The 12,714-nt window shown below is 38.6% G+C and overlaps 1 protein-coding gene and 1 non-coding gene across 2 annotated transcripts in view; both read left to right on the top strand.

Annotated features, from left to right (window-relative positions):
• LOC122226738 (SPHK1 interactor, AKAP domain containing) overlaps positions 1-12,714 on the top strand; it is a 160,283-nt gene that overhangs the window by 53,889 nt on the left and 93,680 nt on the right. The window contains exon 3 of the mRNA XM_042950391.1: positions 6,247-6,354. Within this exon, the coding sequence (XP_042806325.1) occupies positions 6,247-6,354 (108 nt within the window). The remainder of the gene's footprint in view (positions 1-6,246; positions 6,355-12,714) is intronic.
• LOC122229078 lies at positions 1,953-2,077 on the top strand. Its single transcript, XR_006206937.1, has one exon. It is a non-coding gene; the product is annotated as a U6atac minor spliceosomal RNA (small nuclear RNA).

Genomic DNA, 12,714 nt, shown 5'->3' with positions numbered 1-12,714 from the left:
TTTTTATTCTGTTTATTTGGCTCTTCATATATTTGGGGGAGAAGGAGGCAGGGAGAGGGAAAACAGGAGGAGGAGGGAAGAGTTACATGCTGTTCAATAAAGAAGAGGCCTTCAGATCGCATGAGTTAATTGTTTACAAAAACTGAGGCTGGGAGCTAGTGGGTGATTTGACCACACAGACAGGGGGCTCAGAAGTGAGATTTGAACCTCCTTACCACCCAGATGAGGTCACTGAAAGAGAGGTGAATAAATGTATAGACCAGGATTCAGTAGAATAAGAACAAGAAAGTACGTAATTTTACCAACTTGCAGTAGAGCACTGACTAATGAGGACTTTGGGGTCAGAGAGCCTGGCTCAAATCCTACTTCTCTAGCTAGGCAAATTATTGACTCCTCTAAGCCGAGGAAAAGAGAAAATATGTGTTTTATTATAGCTAATGTTTATTGGGAATTTGCTATGGGCCAAGTACTGTTTTAAGCACATTACATATATGGCCTCTTAAATCCTACCTTGTATGTCTAGTGGTTTAATTCAGATAATATATATTAGGGCCTTACCCCAGGGCATTCTCAATAAATATAGAATTATTTTGTCAATAATTCAATACTATAGATATTAATTATGTCTATTAACGAAATAGATGGGGAAACTTTGTTTTAATCATTAACATTATCAGGTGAGCTATTTCTTTAATTATGAATAAAATTCAGATTTTAAGTTTATATAGTGAACGAGTACTCTCATTAAACAAAGCTCTCTTCAAAATATTTCTTCGAAGGCATTGAAAGATTTAGGTTTCATTTTAAATCTCACTTCTTTTTTCTGGCATTTTCTCTACCATAGAGAAGACAGTGTCCAAGGGATATGGAATAACCAAAGGGGAAGTCTTTCTAGCATTTTCCACTGAGTAAGCAGGTCCAAAGAGCTGTTGACTTTCTTCACTCCCGGGATAGGACAGAATAAGGTCTTTGCATATTTTCAGTTATTATTTATTTTAAAAATAGGTACAAACACCCTTAAAGTAGAAGACTTGACAGATTGATCTTTCTGGGCTCATTTTTCTGTTGGAGAAGTTAAATGCAGGAGATATCTAACAGGTTAGCCAGCTCTCGTCAACATCTGCCCCATCATGAGACAGCGTCTATCACAGCCGTGGGGATCTCGCAGTGGAAAGCGTCAGGCTGATGCCTTTGGATGTCTCCATCTCTGCCTCTCAGTGTTTCACCAGGAAACCATGCCAATCCAGCCACCACCTTTCTGAAAGACTCAAGTGATTTGTGTCTGATGTCTGTCCTCTTCCTAAGGCTGACCTTGGACAAGAATAAGTAACAGTTGCTTTCTTTTCTTGACCTATGTTGTTGCAACCCTAACGCCTTGTGCTTTGAATATCCAGAAAGTAGAAGACGTCCAGTGGCTGCTTTTTTGAGGAGTGAGCTTTGAAATGGCTTCGAAGTGATGGTAGTCAGAGCACTTATTAAACTACACTGCGAAGGGGAAGGGGGCGCCTGGGTGGCTCAGTCGGTTAAGCAGCCAACTTCGGCTCAGGTCACGATCTCGCGGTCTGTGAGTTCGAGCCCTGCGTCGGGCTCTGTGCTGACCGCTCAGAGCCTGGAGCCTGTTTCACATTCTGTGTCTCCCTCTCTCTGACCCTCCCCCGTTCATGCTCTGTCTCTCTCTGCCTCAAAAATAAATAAACGTTAAAAAAAAATTTAAAAAAATAAATAAACTACACTGCGAAGTATTATTAACTGGTATGTTCATTTGATGCTTCCATTTTTAAATCTCTAACATTGTTATGGTGCGGAGTGAACAAAGGCTCTGATTTACTGATGGGTGTTCCACATTTTAAAGAGCACAGGCAAGGGGCAGTAGAAGCTGACAATAGGGATTTCTTTCAGCGTTAACACAAATAGATGTAAAAGTATGCTTTCCTTTGAAAAATTAAAATACTGTGTTGTATGAAAGGAGAGAAGGTTACACTCCCCTTGACAAGGATGGAAGAGGCCCTCGGGCCTGACAACACACATATGGTTAAGGCATTGCCACCTACTTCATGGCATCTAACCAACGTTTTTCCTCTTGCACTGTTGGTGGGAATGCAAATTGGTGCAGCCACCGTGGAAAACAGTGTGGAGGTTCCTCAGAAAATTAAAAATAGACCTACCCTATGACCCAGCAATAGCACTGCTAGGAATTTACCCAAGGGACACAGGAGTACTGATGCATAGGGGCACTTGTACCCCAATGTTTATAGCAGCACTCTCAACAATAGCCAAATGATGGAAAGAGCCTAAATGTCCATCAACGGATGAATGGATAAAGAAATTGTGGTTTATATACACAATGGAATACTACATGGCAATGAGAAAGAATGAAATATGGCCTTTTGTAGCAACGTGGATGGAACTGGAGAGTGTGATACTAAGTGAAATAAGCCATACAGAGAAAGACAGATACCGTATGTTTTCACTCTTATGTGGATCCTGAGAAACTTAACAGAAACCCATGGGGGAGGGGAAGGAAAAAAAAAAAAGAGGTTAGAGTGGGAGACAGCCAAAGCATAAGAGACTCTTAAAAACTGAGAACAAACTGAGGGTTGATGGGGGGTGGGAGGGAGGGGAGGGTGGGTGATGGGTATTGAGGAGGGCACCTTTTGGGATGAGCACTGGGTGTTGTATGGAAACCAATTTGACAATAAATTTCATATATTGAAAAAAAAGAAAAAGAAAAATTAAAATACTGATAATACAGGCCAAGTGGATTAATTTAACTGTTATAATTTACATCATAAAATGTTTCTTCTCCTTGAAGAAAAATGTCACCTGAGAGTTTCATTCATGGAAAAGAGCTTTAAAATGGAAGTCCATAAGAAGGTGTAGTTACATTCCCACGAAAAATGGACGCACGTAACTTTTGAGAGACATACCCCAAATTAGAGTCACTCTGTATGGTTAAGGAAGGCAGCATAATTAAATGATTTCATTCACAGGCCTTGGTGTCTTTAAAACCAAATCAAAAGCCAGGAGGCTCTGAGCAACTTGGGGAAGAAACTCAAATCTCTCTGAGCCTCAAGGTCCTTCACCCTCAAAATAACAATTTCTCTGAAGATCCTTATCTTTAACTCGGACCTTGTAGCATTGCAATGAGGATTAAATTAAAAGGTTAAAAAAAGAGAGAAAACTTTAGCACATTTTCTAGCACATTCTAAGCATATAAAAAATAGTAGCTGTACCTATTAATACCGCAAAATGCAGAACTAAAACCACACCTTAGATTAGAACATTTGCTAAAGAGAATTTGTCTTCACAGATCTGAAATGGTTTCAATCCACTAATTTCAAGCGAAGGCATGCAATTTACGATTTCCGTTTGTAGTGCGCTTCAAATAGTAACAACGAAAAGCACGTACTGAGAGGATAACCTTCCGTCTGCGCGCCACAATGTGTGACAGCCGTCCTCTCCCCAGTACTCGTGATCCCACCCCGTGGGTATTATTTTCCCCGCCCACAGGTGTGGAAGCTGAAACTCAGAATTGAGGTCAACTGCCCGAGGTCATTCTGCCACCAATGGCTAAGCTAGGATGTCAACTCAGACCCACTCATGGAGGTGCTCTTCAGCTCTGTCCCCTGATGGAAGTAAAAGTGGATGGCAGTGAGGAGGGGGCTGGAGCAAGAGACGTTTTCTACTTTAAATAAAGTGAATCTAGATCAGTGGTTCTCAATTTGGGAGAAGGGTGGGGCTCAAAATACCCTTGCGCTCTAAAAAAAAAGTACTGGGGACCTCACAAAGCTTTTGTTTACAGGGATTTTACTTTCTGACGTTTTACTTTTTTCAAATTACCAATTAAAGCTAAGAAAATCGGGGGGATTACTTATTTACTTATTTCAAAATGATAGGTCCTATTTTAAAATATTTTAAAGCAACAACAAACACATTAAATGTCAACATGCATCTTTTTACACGTTTTTATTTAAGTTCCAGTTAAGGTACAGTGTAATAGGACTTTCAGGTGCAGAGTATAGTGATTTAACACTTCCATACATCACCTGGTGCTCGTCACAAGTTCACTGCTTAATCCTCATCATCTGTTTAACCCATCCCCTCATCTACCTCTGCTCTGGTATCTGTTTGTCATCTATAATTAAGAGTCTCTTTCTTGGGTTCTCTCTCTCTTTTTCCCCTTTCCCCTTTTGTTTTGTTTCTTAAATTCCACATATGATTACATTCCACACATGAATGAAATTATATGGTATTTGTCTTTCTCTGGCTTATTTCACTTAGCATTATACTCTCTAGCTTTATCCATGTCATTGCAAATGGCGAGGTTTCATTCTTTTTGATGATTGTATATGTGCATATATATACATATATACATAAACATACCACATCTTTATCAAAAAAATGGCTATAATCAGCAACACAGGAATTAATATGAAATTTTATGTAAAGTTAAATTGGTTTCAAAAGAAACACCTCTTTTAGTGAAAAGAGTGATGGCATTTTACATTTTTAGCACATCTCCTTAACGTCTAACTTGGCAGAAGGCACCTAGACCCTGCCATTAGCCTCGGCACATGGCCGGTCTTGCTGTGACACCTCACATGGGCCCTGGAGGACTCCACAGAGGATTTAAGAGACTGTGAGAGTGAAATGGACAAGTAATGTCTTCCTGTTATTATGGAAATTGTTTGCGGGCCTCTCTGGAAGATTTCAGGGTTCCCTTGGTAGGCCAGCCCACACTTTGAGAACCACAGTTCAGGTAAAATCCGTAAGAGAACTGAAAAGCTGTGTTGCTAACTTTAGTCCACAGTCATAGCCCAAGTTCATCATTCAAATACCTACTTATCCATAGTAGGTCTTTTTGTGCTGTTCTAGAAAAGAATGATGGAAATCTGTCATCTCTAGATGATAAGAAACATCGAGTGGGAAGATTTAAAAGCAAATAACATTTCTTGGTGAAAACAAGACGTGTTATGGAAAAATGTGTCAGAATTATATTTGGCTAACTCACAACTGAGACAAAAATTCATGTATTTTTATCTTTATAGCATAAGACAATCCTTTGTTATACAAATAAAATGTAATCGAAGTGCCATTCTATTTTTGTGGCATTAACCAAACTGATTAAATCTGTTCTATTGCTTAAGTGAAGGTCAAATATTAGCAGACATGCACCCTAATAAAGTAGAGGGCACCAGGAGAGCACTGGAAATCTTATGTAAGTTGGAAAAAATCTCGTGGAATGTTTGGGCAATGTTAAGACACATTAGAAATTGAATTGTTTGGTTATTCATGAGATTGCATCTTCAAAATGTCTTGTCTCAGAAATAGGATTTTTCTTCCGTGCTTTAAAATCCAAGCCCAGAAACAAGTCATTTGTAAATCATATTTGGTTTTGTTAATTCATTTATTCAAATTTGTTTCGCTTTACTGTACTGTTTCTAAGTGGAAAATGATTATCACGAGGCACTTTAATTATTCCTGATAATTTTAAAACTTAACATAATACGTTAGGTATTCTAGAAAAATTGAGCCCTATTTCACAGACACATTAGCAAAGCTGAAGCTTAAGAATCATCATTTCAGGGCACCTGGGTGGCTCAGTTGGTTGAGCGTCCGACTTTGGCTCAGGTCATGATCTCGCGGTTTGTGGGTTCGAGCCCCACTTCGGGTTCTGTGCTGACAGCTCAGAGCCTGGAGCCTGCTTTGAATTCTGTGTCTTCCTCTCTCTGCCCCTCCCCCACTCACGCTCTGTCTCTCTCCCCTTCAAAAATAAACATTAAAAAAAATTAAAATAAATGATAATACAAAAGAATCATCATTTCAGTAGCAATATTTCACCAAAAGGAAAAACAGTACATTTTTTAAGATTGAAAATATTCATAGAATGTACAAGAGCACCAGCTCTAAAATGAACTTTGAGCCTGAATGCCAAGTGAACCATACCCCAAAATAGTCATTGGAAGTTTCCCCATGTTGGACATCATGGAAGTTTCCAGATGTAGGACTTGATGACAGAAGAAGCATCAGTTTCAATACCATTGCATTCCTCTAAAACCAACTCCCGGTTGACTATTTTACATGTTCTAGAGGTGCTATTATCATGCAAGGTGTTTTTTTTTTTTCCAGTATCCAGATGCTCTGAGGTAAAGAAAACACGAAAAACAGGTTTTTCAGAAAAGAACCACTGGTTTAACTAGAAAACCTGGCCTTGTAACACTAAGAAGGTTTTCTGGATTCCCTTAGGTTCTTCGAAGCAACAGTCTGCTAGAGTCTACAGACTACTGGTTACAGAATCAGAGGACGCCGTGCCAGATTGGTTTTGTGGAAGACAAGTCTGAAAACTGCGCTTCCGTAAGTAAACACAACTCCCAGGGTCTGGGCTGAGAAAGCAGGGAGTCTGGCAGGTGTGCTCCTGGGAAGGACGCAAGTTTCATAACTCATTAAATACAAGGTTAGGAAAGTATCATTTTGAAAACACGCCACTGGTTCATACGGACCGTCAACACAAAAACACGCAGACCTCATGTGTCTCCTCCCGTTTGCTCATTTCCACCGGTAAACTAACCCGATCACTTCTCTGAAAAGGAAAAACGATGTTTATATTTTCAACAATGACTGAGAAAGAGATTCTGAAATAGGATCGTATGATGAGAAATAAAAGACCATTCAGGGAGCTCTCTTGGATTCTTTCCAATATATTTTATAACTGCTGCCGGTTAGTATTTTCCAACACAAAATCCGTGTAAAAGTATTCTACCATTCTTATAAATTATAGTCATCATTTGAAAACCTTTCCAGCCTAGGAAATATACAGGCATGCATTTTAATATACTAGAGCTGTGCTTTCCATACAAAACCTTCTTTTTCAAGGAAGAGATGTTCTTATAGACACATAAAATTCTTAAGGCGTAGAGTGGGAGCACATATTATTGATACGAAAACTCAGTGTTATGAATTCTCCTTCCTGTAGGAGATATGCTCCCTCCTGTATGTTCTACAAAGTGATATGTTTCATTGTAATTGAAATCACCTAGCTCTGTAGGACTCTTAATGACAGAGATTGGGGAAGAGTATTTCCAACGTGGAGAGAAATGTAGTTCTCATGACTAAACTGTGAACTTCAGCTTTGAGCTATTCTTGGAGGTAAGTTGAATGCCAGAATTTCTGTTAAAAGGGGAAAAAAAATAAAACACAAAAGAAGGAAGCTAAAAATGGGGTGAAGAAGCTTTTTATATAAAACGGGCAGCACCAGAACTGGCAGACGAAGGATGTGAAACATTTCACACCATAGAGTCTCGTAGCACAAGGAAAGCCGAGTCCATTCAACACACTTATTTCCATCTCTTTGTTTAGGCAAATGATTTTGATTCCACTGCTTTTAGGACTTTTAATCCATTATCCAGAAAACCAGTTGGTGTCTAAAAATCTTTGGGGAAAACAGAAAGGGTTACGTGGCAAATAATTTGACAGTGATCCGTCCTTTGCAAATTCACTTCTGAGATGAGTTAGGAAATACAGGCATTTATGGATACAGATCTCTAATCACATCATGAAAGGGAGAGAAGCGGAGCGTAAAAGCTATCCAGCTACATTCTGGAAAAAGTTGTCATCCAAGCAGCTCCTGTTTAAGAAGTCTCCCACCTAGGGCTGCCTGGGTGGCTCAGTCGGTTAAGTGTCCGACTTCGGCTCAGGTCATGATCTCGTAGTTCATGAGTTTGAGCTCTGCATCAGGCTTTGTGCTGGTGGTACAAAGCCTGCTTGAGATTCTCTCTCGCGCGCGCGCGCGCTCTCTCTCTCTCTCTCTCCTTCTCTACCATTTCCCATTTGCTCTCTCTCTCAAAATAAGTAAACTTCAAAAAAAAGAAATGCTAAATTTATAACCAGATTTAAGATTACCCTTGGCTCTCCCTAAGCGAAGAGAACTCTCCTCACACTCCCCACGAACCCCAATGGACTCAAATTTGGGCTTAAAACCATATGACTTCCTTTCCTAATTAATTGTCCCTTTATAGTGTCCGATGACATCAGTGAAGTTGAGCTGAATCATCGTTCCTTTACAGTTCTTTCTATTCTTTCCAAAAGGAGAAAAACCTAAACACAAATAAAAGGCATACTGGAAGATTTGTTTCCCCACAATGTTTATAAAAATTGTCCATGACTCTAAACCTAAAAGAAATGTCAAAATCCCTATAGCAAAGTAGCCCTTATCTCTCAAAAGAATCGTCTACTCCTTTTTTCTTAATGTCCGAGTCCTTTCTCTCTTTCTGACTTGGCACATATTTCTAGGGAAGGAAGAAGAAACACAGTCCAGAGTTAGACATTGCTGAAGGGAGGTGATGATCTAGAGGAGAAACAGAGGTGAACTATGGAGATTCCTGACCAGAGGGGCACCTGGGTGGCTCAGTCAGTTAAGCGGCCGACTTCGGCTCAGGTCATGATCTCGCGGTCCGTGAGTTCTAGCCCCGCGTCGGACTCTGTGCTGACAGCTCAGAGCCTGGAGCCTGCTTCAGATTCTGTGTCTTCCTCTCTCTGACCCTCCCCTGTTCATGCTCTGTCTCTCCCTGTCTCAAAAATAAAGAAACGTTAAAAAAAAAAAAAAAAAAAAGATTCCTGACCAGAAAGTGGTCAGGGAAACAGTACTTAATTGCTTTTCAAAAACAAATTCTCCAAGCAGGATGAAAGTGAAAGTTGAATTTGAAGGAAAAACAACTGTATTTTAAAATATTATCCTCATTCAAGTTTCATTTAAAAATGTAGTGTAATAAAATCACCCCAAATCGAAATCTCTTTTCCAATAATCACAACAGAATCTGAGGAGCCTGTAGCAAAGTTGGCTTATATTTTATTGCTTTGTACTCTGTTCATGGCTCTATGTTAATCATCGCTCCTTTAACTCATTTCTTCCTGATCAAAATTAACAGCCAACTCTTTCCATTCCAATTAGATTGGCTTGGTATCCATTCTACTGAACTAAAAGTGTCTGAACATGCAGTCCTGAGGACTAAGAATTTTGTGAGCCAATGTCTTCTGAATTCAAGATGGCCACGTAAAATTTTTATTGAATGACAAACTCAGGCTTGGAGAGCCATCAGGAGCCATCAGGCTTGGAGACCTATTGTGCACTTGGGTCAGTATGGCTGTTCTCAACCTGTAAGCAATGAGGGTTTTTTTTTTTTTTTTTTGTCATTATTTCAATAGAGAGCTACGTTCATTTCCCAGCTAAAATGAAGAGTCTAAATGAGAAGTAATTTGAGGCAGTCAGAAATACAGTAGGCGTGCCAAACAAAAACAGCTTGCCCAGAAGTCTGGCTCCAGAAGTGCCCTACAAGTTACCCTCAAAAATTTTCGATAAGCTATCAAATATAAACAACATGCTTATGTTTTTCCAAAGAGACTTATCCTTTCAAATTACATAATTTCATTCTCTTCCTAATTTGCCAGTCTGGGGAAAAAAAAAAAAAAAAAAAAAAAAAAAACCCTTACACTAACATTAACTTTCAGGGTGTTTGTTTTTTTTTTTTAACCTGATTATTTAAGAGAAGGAAATGTGGAAAAGAATAATGGAAATGGAAGCCAATTTCTAAACCCAACAGCTGAGTCATTATCTTAATAGAGGTTCTTAACACAAAGGGTAGGGATTGGACTTTTCAGGACTCCTGACTTTTTTTAATTAAAAACTAATTTAGTTGCTTTCTAATCCACTATTACCCTGTGCTATTTACTCAAATTTAATTTTTTTTATATCAGGAATCCTCTTTTGATTTAATGCTTCATTAAAATTACCTTGACAATTCACATTATTTCTATTTATAGCTACTGTCAGACTCTTCCCTTACTGATCATTTTAAGACTTGGCTATCACCCTCCAAATAAATTATACCCTCTAGCATGCATTTTAATTGACGAATCACAGTATTTGAAAATGTGTTACATTCGCCTTAAATTTTTAAATAAATTAAGTTCTTAGGCAGGCTTCAACATTCCACACATGATATTGCAAAACTAAGAAGATATTTGGCAGGTGTCCGGTGGGTCTCTGATGTCAATGCAACCCAGTGGCAACAATGACAAAACGATATCTCAGATGACAGCTCTTTATTCTATATTATTTCTCCAAATATTTCTATATTGAATCTATTCTAAAATTAAACAAAAATAAGTTAAGGAAAAGACAAACACCCACTTGATACGGTGATCTACAGAAAAATCTAGACTCACATGATCAAAGAAAAATATAATTATAGATCTATGAAGGGACATTTTACATTATCTAGTCCAGATATTTACCAACTTTTCAAGCAACTTTTCATGTGTTTTTTCCTTAAAAAATCAAGTTTGGGGACGCCTGGGTGGCTTGGTCGGTTAAGCGTCCGACTTCGGCTCAGGTCATGATCTCACGGTCCGTGAGTTCGAGCCCCGCGTTGGGCTCTGTGCTGACAGCTCAGAGCCTGGAGCCTGTTTCAGATTCTGTGTCTCCCTCTCTCTCTGCTCCTCACCTGTTCATGCTCTGTCTCTCTCTGTCTCAAAAATAAATAAACGTTAAAAAAAAATTTTAAAAAATCAAGTTTGGAAGTTTTTAAAAAATTATTTAATTTTAGACATACAGAAAAATTTCAAGAATTCCTAGAATTCCCAGATTCCCCATATGCTAACATTTCACTACGTTTGCTCATCCTTTCCTTTGTGTGTATGTATGCATCTGTGTGCATGTATACATATAGGATTTTTTTTCTAAAATTTTTGAGACTGAGTTGCAGACACAATGCCCCTTTATCTTTACATACTTCGGTGCAGGGCTTAAATATTTATAATGAGGATTGAACCCAGAGCTGCAGAAACTCTTGTTCAGGTTCCTCATTTGGTACCCACTGCACAATAATTTTCCTTCAATATTTATGCAACAGTTTTCAAGAAGTTAAATGTTGCCCCCATAAAAGTGAAAAATCCAGTGCTGATGGAAGAAATCAGCCAGACTGAGCAAAATGAAAGCCCTGTATTTAAGCGCACCAACACTCTTCTCAGGAGGCAGCTTAAGTACCGTCAGGGTTGAGTTGCACACGTGAGGGAGCTCTCAGCTCGCACCCATGGTAGAATATTCCTTCCAGCTTCGTGCAGGACTGCTCTTCAAGAAAAGTTCTTCCATCTTGGTATATTTCTAGGAGTTTTAGTACCCCCACCTTGATTGATCCAGAAGAACTTTTTGGAGGCTTGCTTCTTAACCCAACCTTAGATAAAACAGGTAACGCAAGGCAGCGCTAGCAAATCTGATCTGTGTGGACGCACCCTGCCCTGAGCAGTAGCTCCTGAGGCCCCTTGCGAAATCCACCAGTCCCAGAGAGAACTTTGACTCTCGGTGAAATAAAAGTTCCATTAAATTTTGCCAAGTCTCTGGAAGCCAATAACTTAGAACGCTTTATGGTGAAGCATGACACAGAGGGATGGTGGAGAAAAGTCTCCCACCAAAGCAATTAGGTGGCTTAACATGCGGGAGGACACATGCAAGAAGCTGAAACCTAGAAATGTGATAAACAAAACGGAGATGGAGCTTTTGATAGAGCTTAAGGACTATACCTACAGTGTGTGGCGAAATAACACAGTAGTAATATGGGTGTAGACTTTAGACCCAGCCCACACATGTATCAATGCCGTGCACCTTGAAACTAAGAGGAAGTTTTTACAAGTTTATTTTCCTTGAAACTTGAGTTTGTGTTGTATCACTTATGTTGCGGGAAAAATGCTGCATAATAAAAATTAAGATTATTGACTTTCTTTATTGGCTCAAGAAATTGCAGTGTATATCTAAGCATTACTAAGTAAGTGGAATGAGACTTCCAATAATTCATAGCATGAGTAGGAATTAAGAGGGAAATCTAGATGGCTATTTGTAGGACTATTTAAGCTTGATACAACTGTAGACACCAATGTTTCAATGTTTACACTTCAGTAAACAATAGAAACAAAATGAAAAGCCAAGTAACAACTCTATGCATATATGTATATATGAAAGCCTCACAGTATTAATCTCAGTGCATTAAGAGTTGCCACAATTCATTATGAAAAAGTAAAATTTCCAATAACAAAGTTGGAGAAAAGCCGAACATAAGAAATTCATTGAATAATACGATTGTTAATATAGACATGAAAAGAAGTCAACCTCTCTGATTATCAAAGAGAATCCACTATAACTATTACAGAAATTGTTTCTAATAAACTTAACATTTTTAAAAATATTTACAAAATAAAATGAAATAAAATGATAAAATAAAATAAAATAAAATAAAATAAAATAAAATAAAAATGGTTACATCCAGTGTTGATGTAAACACAGTTAAGAAGACACTCAACAACCTACATAAGGAGTGGAAACTGACAAAGTATAATATTTCTGGAGAAAAATTTTGTAATATGTGCTATCCAAAACATTTTAAATATTCATGACTATTCATTCACTTTTAGAAGTGTTTTCTAAAGAAATAGCCGCAGTTGCATGCAGACTGATGTAAAACATGGTTGATGTGCCAAAGTGACATCCCTGCGGCAGCACAGCAGACTGACTTAGAATGTGGGGTCTGGAGTCAGGCTGCTTCGATTTGAATACCACCTCCCTTTTCTAGCTACCTAATCTCCAAGAAATTGTTTAGTCTGTGGCTCATGTTTCTCATCTGTCAAACGGAGGTGCTAATAGTATTTATCTCATGGATTGAAAGGACT

The sequence above is a fragment of the Panthera leo genome, chromosome C1 (assembly GCF_018350215.1).
Source record: "Panthera leo isolate Ple1 chromosome C1, P.leo_Ple1_pat1.1, whole genome shotgun sequence".
Taxonomy (NCBI): Eukaryota; Metazoa; Chordata; class Mammalia; order Carnivora; family Felidae; genus Panthera; species Panthera leo.
The sequence above is the reverse complement of the archived record's forward strand: the minus strand, read 5'-3'. Positions and strand labels throughout refer to the sequence as shown.